Below are 19,829 nucleotides of genomic sequence, written 5' to 3'. Positions count from 1 at the left end.
TATACGTTGAGGCGACTGAGTAAGTGGAATCTGTGACTCCTGCACCCACCCCCCAGTCTGAGAATTGTGCAGTCAAGCGATTTTCTGTGCCCTAGCGAACTCCCTTTCCAGAGCTTGGTGTCTCCTGGTGGCGTGCTTATCTGCCCCCTTGAATGACTTTTTTGCAGATTTTTTCTTTGTATTTTGCGCAGCCCTTTCAGATCCGTCCGGATGAGGTGGCATAGAGCTCATGCCAGCCAATGAAGGGGACACGACCTCCTTCTCAAGGGGCTCCATGCTTTCCATCCTCTGATAGCACTGGGGCTCGATTGGGGGCCTCTCCGGTATCTAGAGGGAATCACCACCTTGGGTGCGGCCAGACGCAATTCCAGAGGACGCCTGGGACCCAGGTACCAATGCAATCACAGGCAACGACAGACACGCTATGGGAGTGCCTGGTGCCCGTGGAAACGTGTCACAGACAAGGACCGGTGCTCTGAGGGGTCACCGTAAGTCCGCGAATTACTGGAAGAAGTTAAACCTGATGCACGCCAGAATACTTCCAGAGATTATTGAAGCTATGGACAAGAACAGCACAAAAGAGGCTGCAGTTGTTCCACAAGGCTGCCTGATAATTTAGCCCAGGATGCACCAAGCCAGGGAAAAAAGAGAACTGTTATGGTTCCTATTGTCTAAATCTTGTTGGTGGCCAACGGTTTTTAACTGATCCGCTGCCCAATATAAAATGGCGGCCGCTGCCTGACCACGGTCTCAATTGTACTATAATAAGCCTATGTAAGCTTGCAATAGTGGAGCCTCGTGGTCGCGCAATCAAAATGGCGGCCGCACCCTAAAATGGCGGCCGCGCCCTTAAAATGGCGGTCGCGCCCGACACGACAGCCCCGCTGTTCCTCTCAGGAAAAAGAAGTCCTCCGAGATTGGAACGGGAGCTCCAATTCGGGCTAGAGGGGGATTAGCAACTCAGCCGGTGCTATTTCCCTTGAGATCGGAGGCCTCAACAGCTTACCAAGGCCTTCGCGATCAGAATCAGCACAGCCGTCGCGATCGTGCGGTCCCCAAAATGGCGGCCGCGCGCTCGAACGACGATCGGTTTGACCGCTGAAGGGAGACTTTGCCTCACGTTTTAAGGCTCGCTGTGGCCTCAAACGCTGGTACAAGCCGTCACCGCCGCTCAAGGAAACTGCAATCGGCTTTGTTAAAAGCCGATCGGAGTCCGTTCTGGGCGCGCGCACGTCTCCGAGGCTGCTGAAAAAACCTGCTATCTAGTGAGGCCTAACGGCCACCGGGCCCGCAGCCGCGAGCTCCGGTAGGATTCCTGGTATCTAGACGCTGTTAGCACCAGGGGCAAGAAAAACTCAGCCACCTTACCTAAGTTTTAAGAGCTCTTGGGGGGAGGGAAAAGAGAAGGGGCCCCCTTCTGTTTTCCAATGATTCTTTCCTTACTCCCCCCACAGTAGAGCTGTTCTAATATGGCTGAGGATCAGTGGCTGAATTAGACAATTAAATTTATATTAGGGGATCCAAATTTCTAAAAGGTACTAGCAAGGAGATGGAAAATTCACTAAGGGTCTAGACTGTACCTATGGAGCCAGAGTTGTACGTCCTGTCCATGGGCAAGATCAAGTCAAGACTGGGCATATGTCCAAGGACAGGGCGTGACAACTTTGGCTGACTTGATCTGATTGGGCAGGAATACAGTCTCAACCCATGGGTGGATCCTCCATCTCCAGTGCTGGAGAACACTTGCTACACCTCTGCTCCAAAACTGCTGCATTGGTTGCCAGTTTTTTTTCCAGCTCCAATTCAAGCTTTAAATCCTTACATGGCATGGGATTGGGTCATTTGAGGACTGTCTCTTCCCTATTACATCTTTCTGTGCCACCGGATTTAGTAGAGGACTCTAGGTGGCAACTTTCTCGGCTCTGGCATCCACACTCTGGAATATTCTCCCAGAAGTTAGGTTGGCACCCGGTCTGGAAATCCCAGAGAACTAGTAAACTAGTAAGATGGCTCTATTATTATTGACACCTCTTTATCCATTTTTAGCTGAACTTTTATAGTTTTTAATGTTTTTAATAATAACAGTTGGTATCTATGTTTTATTGTTATTTAGATTTATTGTATGCTACCCAGAGTAACTTGTGAGATGGGTGGCTATATAAATTTTTAAAATTAATAAATATATAAAATATGACAAGAAAAATCAAAGAAATCATCTATAAGATGTTTTCTACTCTTATATAGTGGTGGTCAAATTCTATAACAGTATGAAGCTACAGTGCAAGAATGATGCCAGCCACCCAGAGTCACTTTTAGGGGAGATAGGCATCATTAAAAAATAAATAAATAAATAAATAAATAACCCATCAGAAACTTACAAGAAGGCCCTTGGCACAAATAAGATGGATGAGGCTTGAGAAAGGTTCTGACTTGTCATCATCTGCCCTTACGCACAGAGAGCCACCGGTGTAATTTAAAAGGATTCTGCCATGTCCTTCAAAAATGGGACTTTGCAAGGCTATCCCAAGGTTACTATTGGAAATTTTAGAAGAGCCGGCCTGAAATGAGAGGAACGAAATCTTTCTAAAGTAAAGGCATTTATAAGAAAAAAAATATTTAAAATAATACAATAAAATATGCACAATTCTTTCTGTAAAGATTATAAAAATTCTCCAAATCTTACCCATATACATGTAATCCCCCAGGTACAAGCATTTATTTAGCAAGTTTTCACAAAAAACGAATTAATTTAGAAAGAGTACTTACATTAGAAATTTAAAATTGCAACCAAAGAGGCCTCTGTAGCCATGTGACTTGGTTTCAGTTTCTACTGTAGCGGTGGCCATTTTTACCTCTATGACTTGCCTGGGCCATTCCGGGATATGAGAAGCGGGAAGGGCTTGGGGTTTGTTTGGTTTTTTTGTCCCTGATCACATGGCCAAACAAGAGCCAAGCCAGCACCGGTTTTTGCTTTTGCTGCAATCTGCTACTGCCTGGGCTCGAGTGTTACAATTACTTCTGCAAGTATTTTAAAATATTTGTTTTTATTATTCTATAGTTTGCAAGCACTTTGGGAACTGTTCTGCTTTTTAAGTACTGTACTTTGCAAACTGAGTTTGCAAACTATTGAGCTTTTAGTTTGGAAATTAGCATATATTACTGTAGGGGTTTTTTATTTTTTTTTATTTTTTTTATAGTCTAATGCTGGATTAAAACGCATAATAAAATTAATCATAAAAGATTATTAAAAAGATCTAAAATGTTTGTTTATGTTTCTGTCGAATCCCCAATGCTGCTGCGCAGAATCTAGCCATCTGCACAGTGATCATTGCCTGCTCGTCCTTAAACAGCCACTGGAGATAAATGCTTTCCAAACGACCAGGATACCTATCAATTATGGGGAGTATATGTTTTTTTCCGAATAGGTCTATAGAAGGAACATCAAAGGAGTATGTGTCCAATGGTCTCCACCTCTCCTGAGCCACAGGAACAGAATCTTTCTGCCAATGGTATCTTTTTATACTTGCTGTACAGGACGGCCGATGGAAAAGCATGGCACCGTGCAAGCGAGAATGCTTTCCGGTGGTTTTCTGACTCTAATTGACTAAGATACCTGGCAGGTGTAACCACGTATCTAATAAGAGTCTGGAGCCAGAAACAGCGGAGCCATACCTAAGTCCGCTTGCCTCTCAATGTCCTTTATCCTTTGACACAAGGTTTGTTTTGCGTAGTCCAATTTGAGAATTGAGGCTGGCGAGAAGCCTAGTTTGGCAAGTTGGACTTGACTGCCTTGATCCATGAAGAGGAGAATTTATCTTGAAGAATTAATGGAGCAAGGCCTTGCGGGAAGCAATTAAGCCTTAGCCAGATGTTTAAGGAAGCTATACAGATTCTTGCTTCGACTTTTATCAATCCTGTCTCCAGGCACAGAAGTGCGTTTGGGACACAGCGTGGCATCTGGAGAATTGTTCTGATAAATTTGGATTGAACTCTTTCCAGTGGTGTAAAACACTGAGGGTCTGAACAAGGTCCCGTAGTGAAGCTGTGCTAGTGACTTGGCCAGAAAGAGCTTAATTGCAGCTGGAACAGTGTCCTCCCTTTGTGCGGAAAAAATTAAGAATAGCATTCGCTGATCGTTGGCCAGAGGCAGCCGCGTATTCTCCATGGGCTTTTCGTGAGCCAGTGGAATGGATGACCACCCCTAGGTACTTAAAGGTGGTACCTGCTCTATTTTGTGGCTAGTTAAATACGAGTACCGTTTTGGCCTTTTTTGCAAAAGCCATAACCTTTGTTTTCTCATAATTTATGTCCAGTTTATTATATTTGCAATACTGGACAAGGGCTCGCAAGGCTCTTTTAAGGCTAATTGGAGTCCTGGAGAGAATCACAATGTCATCTGCATAGAGCAGCAGAGCAATGCTTCAGTCACCTATTTTTTGGAGGTGGTAATTTGGATTATTTAACCATTTTACCATATCATTTATGTAAAAATTGAAGAACAAGGGGGCCAAAATGCACTCATTTAACCCCCTTTTGAGTTTCAACTGACCTCGAGAGAGACCCTTGCATATTACACCTCACCTTGAGGGATGTTTTGGTATGTAAGGCATGTAACAGATGGAGTAGTTTGTGATCAATTGAGGCAGCTTCCAGCTTCTCCCATAGCTTAGTCCTTGTAACCATGTCAAAAGCTGCCTTAAGAACTATAAAGGCAGCGTATAATGATACAGGTCTATCTGATGCATATTTTTCAATCAAATGATGAAGAACTAAGCACTGATCTATAGTGCCTCTCCCCTCTCTAAACCCGACAATCAGGTTCTCAAGATCCAGCAACTCCTTTAATTTATCTTGAAGGTGTTGGCATAGAGTTTTCTGATTATATTTAGCAGACTTATTGGTCGGTAATTCGCAGGGTCATCTCTCTTTCCCTTTTTATAAATTGGGACCACAATTGCCAAGCCCCAATCCTCTGGGACATGGCCAGTGGAGTCAATATAGGTGAATAGTGCTGCCAGGACGGGTATCCACCATTCCATATTATTCTTTAGTAATTCGGCCAAAATGAAGTCAGCTCCTGGAACCTTCCCGATCCTGAGTTGGCCAATGAGGGATTTAATTTCAGACTCTGAAACTGGAGGCCACTCAGGTAAATCCTTCATTATAGACCTTGTACTCTCGCTGGAAAGGTATATGAAGTTCCCAGGTTATAGGAGATATATGACAGTCTTAATGGGGTATAAATTCTTTCAGAGTGGCAAGCTATTAGACGCCAAAATAAGGAGGAGTTCTTTTGCTTTGCTGCCACAATGAGCTGTTCCCAGGAAGACCTTGTGTCCTGTTTCTTCTTGAATGCAATCAATTGCTTGAATTGTTTTTTGAGTGTAAGTAACTGTTTAAGAATTGCTTTATTGCCATATCCAGTCTCTCTTCTGTACTCCTTGCATGCCAAGTTAAGGGCTTTCTTGGCTTCTACGCAATCCTTATCAAACCATGGTAGAGGACCTCTTAACTGAGAAATTTCGGTCATGTACTAATAATGGTTGCAGCTCATAAACTAAACTGTAGGTTTTAAATTTAAATTGCCTCCAGAAGTTTTGGGTGCCCCATCACCAGAAGCTTTTAAGAAGAGACTAGATAGGCATTTATCAGAAATACTCTCTTGTTAGAGCAGTGGGTTAGACTAGGTGATCTCAAGGTCCCTTCCATCTCTGTTACTATTGTAAGCCGAGAGTTCTGCAAATTCATCCCCCATCTCCCTCTAGATGCCTGGCTAATTAGTGGCAAGTTATTGTTTTTTTTAAAGCAATGCCTCCCCGCCCCCCAGCTCCACAGCTAGTTGAAGATGCTTGAGCTGGCTAGCAGCAGGTTTTTTTTTGTTTTTTGTTTTTTAAGTAAATGCAATGGCTCTAATCCCTGCTTGGAGGCAATTTAGTTCCTGAGCTGGAAACAGCTGATTGGCAGCTGGCGGGAAATCCTCTCAGTTCAGTTAACATGTCAGCTACCTGAGGAAATAGTTAGATCTTCGTTCATTTAACAACCCTTTTGATTTAATTAATGAATTTGATTTTAAAAATTTGTAAAATTGAGTCTGATTCATTTGATGAGTTTTTTTTACTTATGAGCCTAATGGCCAGGCTCCATTAGGTTTGTACCTTGGGGACTACCAGTATTGTATAAATACCCAGGAATACAAAGTAAAGGAGAACTCCAAAGTTAGTTTTGATTTTGTCTCTCTATAGAATGGATATACTTACACTCTCACCCTTTTTGAACGTCATTTCACAAATGGATGCTTTTCTATCACATCCTGAGATGGGGTTCAAAGGTCGGCAGACATTAATGTAGTACTTTCTGTGAACATTCTCTCCCGAGTTGTCCATTGCAAACCAGTTTTCTTTTACATTGCCAAATAACGATAAACTAAAAATGGATTAAAAATTATTAAATATGTCAGTTTTTAAAAATAAAAACATTATAGTTGGCAACAATGTATTCAGAAATAAGGCAGAAATAATTGTATTCATACATTTCCCTGAGATAAGCACAGAAATATACACTGTTTATTTAAAACACAGTATTGAGAAAATAAGATTTAATACAACTTATTCACCTCAGAAACATCCATACTGATGGATGAACAATTAAAACTATACATGGGCAGCCTTTAGGAGTTGTAAGGTAATAAGCTATTTTTCCATTACAAACTGATTCTCTGATAGTTAAGCATAATGACAGCACTGCTGATCAATGCAAAGTAGTATTAAGATTAAAATATAAAGTTGTTTTTTGGCTTGGAAAAATTGCTAACTGAGAATTCTTCCACATATTTAGAATTTACATTGTTTTCTTGTTTACCTTGACAGATCATATTGCTCCATGGTTTTAGGATCTGTTACAACACATTCTGTAGGTATTTCTGGACAAGCATACTGAGTATACAACTTGAAGTTGTAGGTGAAACTGTCTTCCTCCTAAGTTATCAGAAAGCAAACAACCAAGATTGGAAATATAGCATATCAATATCATGACAATTCAAAACGAGACGTTTCAGGTTAAGACACAGATTCAGGCTTTTCCACCAGAACGTTCAGTAGAATCTATATCAGTGGTTCTCAACCTTTTTAATGCCGTGACCCCAACCGGTCGTAAGTCGAGGACTAAACCGGTCGTAAGCCGAGGACTAAACCGGTCGTAAGCCGAGGACTAAACCGGTCGTAAGTCAAGGACTACCCAACCGGTCGTAAGTTGAGGACTTTCCCTGCCCGGGAGCGCCGCGCATGCGTGGTTCCGCCCCTTGCGCCGGCCGAGGCGTAGCTGGCAAGCGGCAGAGACGGAGCAGGCCGACCACCAGCTGGCCCAGCCCAAGGGAGGTAAGGCACCCGCCGGAAAAGGGGGAAAAATGGCGGACAGCCTTGCTTGGCGACCCCCGTGAAATGGTCAATCGACCCCAAATGGGGTCCCGACCCACAGGTTGAGAACCACTGATCTATATTTATACTTGCAATTAGAAGCAGCAGGCCCTAAACAAGAACTTTCAATATGTATGTGTTTAACTACAGATTCCTCAATGCGATGCCTAGGACAACAATGAAGGTATCTTCTTTTAATGCTCACTGAGTTCTTCCTCTCAGATAACTGAAACTATTAATGTTTTAAAAAAAGTTTTAAAAATTCTATTAAAGATTTGTAACTGTAAAGTTAAAACACAAAACTTTCATGGTACACAGTAAAGTGCCAGATTCCAACATTATCTCTACTTCTAAAAGTTTATCAGAGCCCCCAATAAGCCATATAGGCTCCTTTGAAAAATAAAAAAAATGTAAGAGTACTTTGCCTAGAAATATAATAACCTGCCCAGATATTTTTTAAAAAAGATAAGTTGGAATAGGATGAAACATTCTATATCAGGAGTGGTTACAGAAGTTGGTAGTTAAGCATTCTGGTAAATTGGCATTGTGTAACTGGAGATGCCCATATGTCAATTTTATGAATGGGTTGGCAAGGGGACCCTGAACAGACTACTTTAAAGCTGAAATGTGTACTTCATCCCAAAGGATAAGAATTATATGAAAATATCTAAAACTAACATCAGAGCCAATGCCTTGACGATTTCTAGACAATCTACAAAGATCAACCACCAAGGCATATAAGGCTTATGGAATTAAAATTCCCCGTCTATACCACTCAAAAACTAAATTTGGTGAATTAATTACCCATTCAAAAGCTGAATTAAACATGCAGTGCAAGGACAGAATTAAAGAAAATTGTTCTTAGTCAGCTCCTACCTGGTACTCTGGTACACTCATGTTCGCATTACGATCACACAGGAATGTTATATGGGTAGACCGTTTTGTATGCTGCGCATTGTTGTAGGGTGTGCCATTCTGATAGTTTAGCTGAATAATTCCATCATAATAGGACAGCTGAGAACTGGGCCTCCCAAGATTCCAAGAATCTTGGCCACTAGAATTATACATTAATGCAATTCATGTAAGTTTGCTTTAAATGTTCCAGTATAAATATCATCTTCCCCAAAACTAAGCTTTGTTACAAAAGCATATGCAACTGTCACATATATATTTCTTCATTTGCCGTATATACTCGAGTATAAGCTGAGTTTTTCAGCACATTTTTTGTGCTGAAAAATGCCCCCCTTGGCTTATACTCGAGTCAGCGTCTCGAGAACTGAGGAAAGTGAGTACCATAGTTTTTTTGGGGGGGGGAAAATCTATGCAATCACTAAAAGTCGACACCGGCTTAATCTATATCCAATAATGTCACAAAATAGTTTTAGGCGGCAGTCTTACAAATGTGCATGAGCAAAATGAGTTTCGCAGTTCGGTCAAAACGTTTTCGGAGTTGCCTTCTTAGACTTTAATGACAATAATCCCGGAAGTGTGACTCCCTCCGCGAAAGAGAAGCCCAGCCAGGAACCAATATAACCCCGGGAAACATATGGCCCCTACTGCAGCTGCGCACCTTTGGCCTCACGGTTGCTCTTTTAAGCATTCCTTCTCCGTCGCTGTCGGCATTGCTCGTTTAAGGCCGCCTCGTTTCTCGGTCGGGTGTGGAGCGGAGGCTGGGCTGCCAGATCCCAAAGGCGGAGGGGAGGGATCAGCGAACGCACGTATCGCCGGCAGGATAGCGGAGAAACGCATGTCCCGCTAGTACTTCGGGGGCCTGGCCTCTTGTGGGGCTGCGTGCTGCACTCACCCCCTGGATTTACTCAAGGTGCATCCGGGGAGGGAGGGAGGGAGGGAAGTCTCCTGCTCGGCCGCTTGCTTGACTTACAGCCGATTTCCAGGGAAAGCCTCTTTACAGCAGGCTGCCTTTGGGAAGCGCTGCCTCCTTCCATTCATCTCTTTGCTGCTGGAGAAATTTGCAATTGCCCGTGCGAGTAGCTGCCTCATTTCCCACCCTAGACTTATACTCGAGTCAATATTTTTTCCCAGTTCTTTGTGGTAAAATTAGGTGCCTCGGCTTATATTCGGGTCGGCTTATACTCGAGTATATACGGTATATCAATCTTATGAATCAACTTTCTCTATTGTGATTTGTCCCACTGTGCTATGTTACTAACCCAAGATACACTCATAACTGTTTGGGTTATATTTTCCGATCACCATCAACAATAATCCATATTTTATATAGAAGGCAAATTGCTAAGGCCACATGCTAGCAAAAATTTATAGCTACCCAATAAAATTAGGAGCTCAGATCAAGTATTGATCAGGAGTTCATGCCAATTCACGTAATGGAACAGCTCCTCAGGATTGATCACTTGGGATTGGAAAAAGTGTCCTAGAGCTTTTGTTTTTATTCCAAGACAATTTTAGAGGAAGTATTCATTCTGTATTTTTGTTGTCATGCTCCATTCACTAAGTATATGAATAAAACATACATCAGAGAAATACAGTGAGGGGGGGAAAAGTATTTGGTCCCCTGATTTTGTATGTTTGCCCACTGACAAAGAAATGATCAGTCTATAATTTTAATGGTAGGTTTATTTTAACAGTGAGAGATAGAATAACAAAAAAAAAATCCAGAAAAACGCATTTCAAAAAAGTTGATTTGCATTTTAATGAGTGAAATAAGTATTTGACTCCTTCACAAAACAAGACTTAATACTTGGTGGCAAAACCTTTGTTGGCAATCAGAGGTCAGACGTTGCTTGTAGTTGGCCCCCAGATTTGCACACATCTCAGGAGGGATTTTGTCCCACTCCTCATTGCAGATCCTCTCCAAGTCATTAAGGTTTCAAGGCTAACGTTTGGCAGCTCGAACCTTCAGCTCCCTCCACAGATTTTCTATGGGATTAAGGTCTGGAGATGGGCTAGGCCACTCCAGGATCTTAATGTGCTTCTTCTTGAGCCACTCCTTTGTTGCCTTGGCCATGTGTTTTGGGTCATTGTCATGCTGGAATACCCATCCATGACCCATTTTCAATGCCCTGGCTGAGGGAAGGAGGTTCTTACCCAAGATTTGACGGTACATGGCCCTGTCCATTGTCCCTTTAATGCGGTGAAGTTGTCCTGTCCCCTTAGCAGAAAAACACCCCCAAAGCATAATGTTTCCATCTCCATGTTTGACGGTGAGGATGGTATTCTTGGGGTCATAGGCAGCATTCCTCCTCCTTCAAACACAGCGAGTTGAGTTGATGCCAAAAAGCTTGATTTTGTCTCATCTGACCACAACACTTTTACCCAGTTCTTCTCTGAATCATTCAGATGTTCATTGGCAAACTTCAGACGGGTCTGTTCGTATGCTTTCTTGAGCAGGGGGACCTTGCGGGCGCTGCAGGATTTCAGTCCTTCACAGTGTAGTGTGTTACCAATTGTTTTCTTGGTGACTATGACCCCAGCTGCCTTGAGATCATTGATAAGATCCTCCTGTGTAGTTCTGGGCTGATTCCTCACCATTCTCATGATCATTGAAACTCCACGAGGTGAGATCTTGCTTGGAGCCCCAGATCGAGGGAGATTGACAGTTATTTTGTGTTTCTTCCCTTTGCAAATAATCGCACCAACTGTTGTCACCTTTTCACCTAGCTGCTTAGTGATAGTCTTGTAGCTCATTTCAGACTTGTGTAGGTCTACAATCTTGTCCCTGACATCCTTGGACAACTCTTTGGTCTTGGCCATGGTGGAGAGTTTGGAATCTGATTGATTGCTTCTGTGGACAGGTGTCTTTTATACAGGTAACAAGTTGAAATTAGGAGCACTGTGCTCCTAATCTCAGTTCATTGTCTTTATAAAAGACACCTGGGAGCCAGAAATCTTGCTGATTGATAGGGGATGAAATACTTATTTCACTCATTAAAATGTACATCAATTTATAATTTTTTTGAAATGCATTTTTCTGGAATTTTTTTGTTGTTGTTCTGTCTCTCACTGTTAAAATAAACCTACCATTAAAATTATAGACTGATCATTTCTTTGTCAGTAGGCGTACAAAATCAGCAGGGGATCAAATACTTTTTTCCCTCACTGTATAAACTAAAACCTTAATGCCATGTAAGCAACCCAACAAAACACAAAATAATATCCCAAAATGTAATTAATCTTTTTCACCACCTCACAATCACTCCGGTAAAGCAACCAACTCATTTTGAAGATTCAGCATACTTTTATTTGCATGTCATCAGTAATCCTGGGCCACATCTTCCCTAATTTGGCTTGGGATTAGAGAAAAAGGGCCCTGATGAAAAGACTAAATTCACTAGAGTTGTGAAGGCCAAATTTATATGTAGAACACTGGTTTTAGAGGGCACAATAAACACAGAGCAAGTAAAGCAAACGCCCTATTCACAACAACATTTTGGTTATTTCATTCTTTGAGCCCTGCCCTAGATAATTTCCTAATTTACAGTAAGGACAAAAAGTACGTAAAGGCCATCAAATGTCCCATAAAATGGAGATTCAGGAGGCATGCACATACTACTTACTTTTTCTTTACTTGACATGCTGCCGACTCTGCCCCACAATGCTTATTTGGCAAAGAGCCACAAATACTAATATAGAAAGTATAGTCACTTGTGATTATTGAGAAAGATTCATTCATTAGTGGCGATAAGTCGAAGGAAACTCCTAAGTAGGAATTAAAAAAAGTCTTCTTTAATAAAAAGTTGTTAATGTGTATAAGACAGTCTTCACAAGAAGAAAAATATGTAACAATCATTTCTAAGTATGTATAATCCTATACTTAATCTTGGAACGAAGATAAAAACAGTACTGCTAGCTAACACAAAATGTTAAGTGCAGACAAGAAATCTGAATTCCCCATCACAGGTTCTGTTTAGCTACATACCAGCTTGAAGATCTGAAACTTTGCAGTGGTCTCCTTTTGTTTTAGACAGGACACAGGCAGCAGCAGTATGCCATTCAAATTCAAACAAGCATCCATCATATCCATAATTAATCAAAACAGGAGCGCTTTCCAGATCACCTATCAACAGAAAAATACTGATCTGAATAGTCACTCATCTTCAAGAACACAGTAACAGAACTTCCCAGATTATCTGATCAGATATGTGGATCAGTTATTTAATCAGTTTATATTTCTTCAGTCAGAGAGTATTTTCCACGTCCAATAAAATATAAACAGTAACAATTTGATTCCTATTTGATTCCTATTTGATTTTCTTTCTTTTGACACATTTTTGTGTGTTCTCTACCTAGTTTTAGTACTTGTGTGGAAAACAGATCATGTTTTAATCCATATTTATATAGAAATATTAAAGATTCAAAAATTCAAAACTTTTAAGCACCACTGTATATGTTATATCCAAGCTTTGTAAAGGAAGACCTGAATGCTATAATAATGAACCCTCACTATTCTGTACACAAAAATAATTTTAAAAAATACTCTGTAGAGGTATATTAAAGACTCAAAAGTCAAAGCTTATAAAAAAATACAACTACTATGGTGTATTTTGTACACTGTACAACAGAGTATACTATTTTATATAAAGGTCAGGTATTTAAGATTTAATAATGAAATCACATCACTCACCTGGTTTACATATAAGGATTATATTTGTTTCAATTTTTTTATTGAGTGCACATTCGTCTCCCTCTGAATAATGAAGCTTGATATTTTCTCCAACCTTTTTGGGAGAAGACATGAAAGTCCCAAGATTTCTTGTATTATTGTTTTTATCTAAAAAGCAATACAATATGAAAACTATGAATCCCTGCTTTCACAGAAAAGGCTTTCACTCCCAAACTGGAGGGTTAGTGCAAGTTGACTGCAGGATTGTATACAAAATAAAATATTCAGATGGAATAGATTATAAAGTGAAGGGATTCAAGAATTATTTAAAAAGTCTGTTATAATAAACCACTAAAGATTGTTCTGTTTATGCTGTGGATTCACCAAAAGTCCAAGGGCATTATAAGGTGCATATACCCATGTAAATCAAAAGCTAGATCGTAATTAAATTGCCACAATTTTTGGCTTGCATCTGGCATACATATTCCTATGCAACGTGAAACTCAAGAATGGAACCAGGAAATCTGCCTTCTCTTCTGTTGCTGCCCCAATCCTAGGGAATAGCTACCCTCTATGAATTACCCCTTTCTATTGACATTTAGAAAATAAATTAAAACTATACACTTATGAGGACTTAGTTCCTCATTTAAGTACTACTCTTACTTTGTTTGTTTATTTATTTATTTATTTATTTATTTATTTATTTCTATTGCAATTATGTATTTGATAGTTCGTTTATGTAACTGTATGCCTCCCAGACCTATGTGACTGGGGCAGCATAGAAATAATGTAAAAATAAGTACAACTATTGAAAATACAAGTGCCCCCCTCCCAAAAAAAAAGAAGAGGGAAGATTATTATTATTAAGATTCACGGCATAGCCTCCTCCAACAGATGCTCTTCAGGGAACATTATATATAAAGTGTAGCAAGAACAAATGTCTTACAGTTCACTTTCACAGACCTATACTTCTAAATTTTCTCTCCTTATTTTGCCAACTCTTAGGAGATGGATAGCTACCATTTTTATAACCAGTCTTAGAATTTAAGGATTTATCAAATCTTCCAGAATGTTAAGAAGAGTTTCCTAAATTCAAGGTACGTTGTAATTTTAATGCACGATACCACCTTAAAATTTGAGACATGAGAATTGAATGAAACATACAAAACAGAGGAACTGGGCGGGCAAGTTCTAGAGCAGACACTTTGTCCTGCAGACTTAAATGAGTATTGTTCTATGAAAGAAATGCAACTTAGCTTTTATTAAGAGAGAGGCTGGATTTAGAGCCCTACTCACCAACAGAGCAAACTGATGCATCTTTGGCACAGTACACTGCTTCTTTTTTCTGGAGTATCTTGTGACAGACATTTATAAAGAAATGTTTCTTTTTTGCTTCTACGGGATTGATATCTACAGCTTCCCAATTCTCCTCTGATTCTAGAATTAAGATGACATATTTCAGATTAAAACATTAAAACATATCCATCATGTTATTTCCCTTTGGGATAAACAATTATAAACATTGCAGAAATGGAGTAATTGTAAAACAAAGAAATAAAAAGTAAGCGATAAGAAAATGTAGTATATCCAACTCATAATAACTCTTCGTACTTTTCTCTCCTAGTTTCTACCATAGCTATACCCTGCCTGCTTGCTTTCTAATGCCACATTATCTAACATTCCACACTTAATTCCCCACCCAAAATGACAATTAAGTTCAGTTAATGTAAGACTATTTTAAAATTCAGGAACAAGATTCAAAAAAAGGAATGGAAAAGAGAGATGTACAAAGGTGGTCAAGTCAAAATATACTAATGATAAACCAGAGCCTGTAGCTAATTAACACTATTGGACTATTTAAAAACCACCTTGAAAGTGTCATTTGGTGTATAATATAAAACCATAAAACAATTTAATGAAAACCATAATATATATCAAAGGGGATGAAGGTCTTCCCCTCCAGGAGGTCAAATTGGGAGCACTCTTAATCAGTAGTGATTCTAGGCCTAACACAAAAATCAAACCCAGTACTTGTTGTGATCTGCAGGATTACAGTAAGTTTCCAAGGCAGCATGCCCTGGAACAATGGAAGAGGATAACTGCCTCATGTCTAATGGATGTGACTGGTCAACATCTGACACAGAGGGCTGGATTGAATATGCCTTAAGGTTGTCTTAAAATGTTATACTAGCACCATAGACGACACCACTGTGACATGAATTTGTTGGAGTATCACCTCTGCATTGCACATCTACAACCACAAAAATTAACCAAGTTCACTGAGTAATGTGCATTGTGCATTATGTTCAAAAGACTAAAACAGAGAGCTTTTCTACTAATGTCTCCAAACATAAACCCTTTTATCTTTGGAAAATCATCAATATTCTACTATTCACCCGGTATATTTGGCAACAATATGTTATGTTTAGGACAGCATTTCAGACAACCAGTTATATATCAACTAGAGTTTTAAAACAATTAAGCAGACACTAGATTTTTTAAAAGTTTCATACCAGAATGACGAATCAGTCGTGTCAAGTCATACTTTTTCTTCTTATCTGAAACCATGCAAGGAAAACCTTCTTCTTCTCCAACACAGGCATATTTGGTTTGCCAGGTGAAAAAATATGAACAGTCTGTCTCACCATTAAATTCTGGATGCCCTTTGCCATTGTTATCTTTAATACATTTACAAAAATACAGGAAACATGCAGATTAAAAAGTGTTAAGATATAACAGGAAACATATAAAAAGATACCAGATTAAAGCACTGATATTGTCTATTAAGATATTCACATTTAGGCTTATGACACATAATCAAACATAAGAATAACAAAATCCAGTTACCCCAAATAATTCAAGAGAAGGTAAAAAATAATTAACAATTAAAAACCTGAAGTCAAATATAATTTAACAGAGCATCCATTTCCATAGCAGAATTGGCACAAGCCAATCCATCACATGTTGAAATAAAAAGGCTTTAATAGTACAACTAACACTGGAGTTCACACACCACACTTACCTATAATTTGTTTAGTGCATTCATTTACCAAATAAGCCACAACTTATTTTATTGTATGCAGTCTCTCTTTGAATGACATGGTTGGTAATGAAATGAAATGAAATATCTAGTTTTCTATATAACATTTTTCTATATAACTTTAAAAAAAAAAGTATCAGCAGTTTCTCCAACAGAACAATATTGCTCAAATTAATCCATTGACAACCAGATTGGTACATTACCTGCAGTTTGATTGCATTCAAAATTTATGACTGTCATTCTCTGGAAACCCGAACTACAACTATCTCCTCCTGGATACGTCAGAATAAGGTCTCCATCAGCATATCTGATTTCAAGAAAACAATACGATTCTACTTAATTATTTTTATTGGATGCCGCAACAGACAAGAATTTCAAGAACCAGTGGTAAGAATCACAGTGCCATCAAAACTTTGTACGATTGCTGAATGAGTAGATATATAAACATTTCTGGAATAGTACTAACCTGAGAGTTTGATTGGTAAATCTTCCTGCCACTTTCTGCTGACCTTTTTCAGATTTAACTTGGCATGAAGACACATCCTTATCCATACAAGCACCACCAGTTACCTTCCCACATACATTCAGATAATAGTCATACTCTTTATCTTTTGCATGATATGGTGACACATCACCTAAAGAAAATATGATTGAAATCCACAAATCTGAAATACTCAAAGATGATCATACAAATGGAAATATATACTTAAGACATCAAAATACTTATATGACCACTGTATCGCATTGTTATAATCTGTCTGTGTGCCACAAGCGATGCTCTTCTTATCGTTTTCTAAATTTACTCAATGATTCAGATGCAGGATTTTGCAAGACAAATTTAATTTCATGAAACTACACTTTAGAGCAGGGGTAGTCAACCTTGGCTCTTTTATGACTCGTGGACTTCAACTCCCAGAATTCCTGAGCCAGCTGGCTCAGGAATTCTGGGAGTTGAAGTCCACGAGTCATAAAAGAGCCAAGGTTGACTCCCCCTGCTTTAGAGATTTATAATTTTCTCCATTTCATCCTCAGATTCAAAACAAGAGTCCCCTAACAAATTTTCTAGATTTTTCTCCACATCCCAGTTCGGAAGGGATTAAATTGAATGCATACCGCACCTAGCATTATGAAATTCCATGAAGCGGACAAATCAGTGAAAATGTCTGTGACCTAGCTTTCTCCTTAAAACAAAAGAAACAAAAGGGACAAGGAAAACAAGCCACTAATTTTTCCTCTTTATAATGTTTTCAGTTTTGTTTATTTTTCATTCTGCCTTTTTTATGTTTTAGTATCTTTAAGCTTACGTGATCATCCTCCTCATCTGATACAACCAAAAAGGAAACCATGTTTTTGTGACTGTTAGAGCAGGGGCTATATAATGCTACTTCCACTGTGTTTGATCAGATTTGTTCATTACACTGATTTCTAAACTGCTAGGTGCTAGGTCATTAGATTTTAGAGCACTTATTGTAAAGACCAGATCAATTAGCAAGTTCTGTCATTTCAATCTGTTGACTTACTTGTTGTTTTCATTTTAATGCTTTAATAAATACTGTATTTTTGGCAAAAAGCAAGTCAACTGTTCCCATGCATAAAAATACATTCAAAACAGATAACCTTCAAAATAGTACAATCCCATCTATGATGACTTCATTTACGTATCTATCCATCTGATTCATTTTCAAGAGCAAAACATTGCTTATATAACATTTTGTACCATACATCTATACCAGAATTTGAAAATTGTCTTTTTCTGCTATAGGTGCTGGTTTTACTTGTACAAAATACCTTGTTGCACACACTCTAAGGGAAATGGGATAGTTACCTGGGGATTGCATAAGAGGTGTCAGATCCACATAAATACCATGTTGTTCACTGCTCAGAGTACAATTATGACTCTCCAGGTAGTCTCTGGGACAAGCTGACTCAGTAACCCATTCAATCTCATAGCGGCAATTGCTTTGAGCAGTGAGTGTAGGATTCGTATCCTATATTAAAAAAATAACAAATCAGATCGTAGAACCTCAATTTATCCACTCCTAAAGATAAGCTCACAAGTCCAATACAAATCTCCAGAATTAGAGAATAGTAACACAATTTCTCATTTCAATACCACCTTACATGTGTCACAAATGTTGCTAAAACATGTTATTTAACATTTACCAAAACTCAGCCAAAGAAATGTCATTTCAGTGTCTGGAACCTACCAAGGTGGTCTTTTCTTGCATCATAAAGTAGAATAACTGGCTGTACGATTTCATTTTTTTTCCTTCGCTCCACTCTAGCCTACCTGCTCTATAAAGATGCCCTAGAAAGACTTTTTCTATTTACCAATTAAAAAAATAGTGATGGTTTTGATTTATTGAAGGGGATACTGTATTATTAATTAGATGATTTAATATGGTGGGAAATAGATAACTTTTAGAAAATAGAACAAGACTATACTCAAATAGATAAGATGTGTATTTTGAATATTAGATTCTATTATGAATTGAGATAAGGAAAACTTTGGTTACCTAAAGCCTGGAAATTATAAATATCAAGTGTTAAATTTGAATATTGATGAGAAATTAAAAATTGGGAAAAAACCAATAACAGGACATTGTCTATAAAGATTGAATGTAAAAGTAATTAACATATGTATAAGCTAAAAATTTATTGATAAATGTAATAATGATGTTTTTACTTAGTTGATATAATAAGAACTGTATTAGCTTAAATACGAGATAGTAGATATTAAGAGAAAAAGAGAGGAAATATTTGATGTTGTAACTTGAGATTTGTACTAAAGATTTTTGTAATGTTATTGAACTATTGCTTAACCCAGCCACCACGTTGCTTTTTAAATACCTAAATGTAAAATTAGAAAACTAATAAAATATTATTTAAAAAAGATAGTGATGTTATACAGTCGTCTCTCTTCCCCACTTCAAATTGTCTTTCCTGCATACTTAATAATGGTCTCTAACTGACAGGGAAGACAAAGATGTGCTATAGCAAGACCTGGGTGCAGTTTTCTGATACAAAATCAAATTTGGATTCTGAAATTTTCCAATAGAATGTATAAGTACTATTTATTTAAAAAATACAATAGTTTAGTTTCAAATGACTTCCTGCTTGCTATATACTGTTCTGTATTTCTAGCTATTAGATTTTGAATTTTCAATAGCCTAAACTTGGGGGGGGGGGAGGCGCAAGAGTGAAGATGACAAACTGTTTCATATTGTGCATAAGCCCTCTTACGAACCATTTTTGTTGTCTCCAGCAATTGGAGGACCATACTACCAAAATCTACCAGAAAAAAATGCAAGTTTTCAGCAGTAAAATGTAATGTTTTTCCCACCATACAAATATCACCCTAAAAGAGATTATTAAAGTTTTGGTAGAATTTATGTACTTTTTCTGTTTTTAACTAAAGCATCTGTCCACTTAAAATAGAAAAACTGGCTAAACATTTTAGCTTATCCACTTCTATGACTTTACTGCATGCCTCTAGCAGTCTTTAGAAGCTAAACATAAATGAAAACAACAACAACAACAAACAAAGTGCAATGCTTGGTCAAAAACATCTGCCTTGATTTAGGGATAGAAAAACTTATATATAATAATAATAATAATAATAATAATAATAATAATAATAATAATAATAATAATAATAATAATAATAATAATAATAATAGTAAAGTTGGAAGGGACCTTGAAGGTCATCTAGTCCAACCCCCTGCTCAGGCAGGAAACCCTATACCATTTCGGACAAATGGCTGTCCAGTCTCTTCTTAAAAACTTCCAGTGTTGG

General features: G+C 38.6%; 1 protein-coding gene across 1 annotated transcript in view; it reads right to left on the bottom strand.

Annotated features, from left to right (window-relative positions):
* Positions 1-19,829, bottom strand: part of LOC107297935 (cation-independent mannose-6-phosphate receptor) — a 66,666-nt gene that overhangs the window by 23,550 nt on the left and 23,287 nt on the right. The window contains exons 8-19 of the mRNA XM_015827301.1: positions 17,859-18,021; positions 16,500-16,668; positions 16,237-16,340; positions 15,507-15,671; positions 14,290-14,430; positions 13,015-13,161; positions 12,310-12,447; positions 11,948-12,089; positions 8,289-8,466; positions 6,859-6,974; positions 6,258-6,423; positions 2,379-2,558 (exon numbers count right to left, since the gene is read on the bottom strand). Coding sequence (XP_015682787.1) covers positions 2,379-2,558; positions 6,258-6,423; positions 6,859-6,974; positions 8,289-8,466; positions 11,948-12,089; positions 12,310-12,447; positions 13,015-13,161; positions 14,290-14,430; positions 15,507-15,671; positions 16,237-16,340; positions 16,500-16,668; positions 17,859-18,021 — 1,809 coding nt within the window. The remainder of the gene's footprint in view (positions 1-2,378; positions 2,559-6,257; positions 6,424-6,858; positions 6,975-8,288; positions 8,467-11,947; positions 12,090-12,309; positions 12,448-13,014; positions 13,162-14,289; positions 14,431-15,506; positions 15,672-16,236; positions 16,341-16,499; positions 16,669-17,858; positions 18,022-19,829) is intronic.

This window comes from Protobothrops mucrosquamatus, unplaced genomic scaffold, assembly GCF_001527695.2.
Source record: "Protobothrops mucrosquamatus isolate PMUCROS unplaced genomic scaffold, P.Mucros_1.0 scaffold3598, whole genome shotgun sequence".
Classification (NCBI taxonomy): Eukaryota; Metazoa; Chordata; class Lepidosauria; order Squamata; family Viperidae; genus Protobothrops; species Protobothrops mucrosquamatus.
The sequence above is the reverse complement of the archived record's forward strand: the minus strand, read 5'-3'. Positions and strand labels throughout refer to the sequence as shown.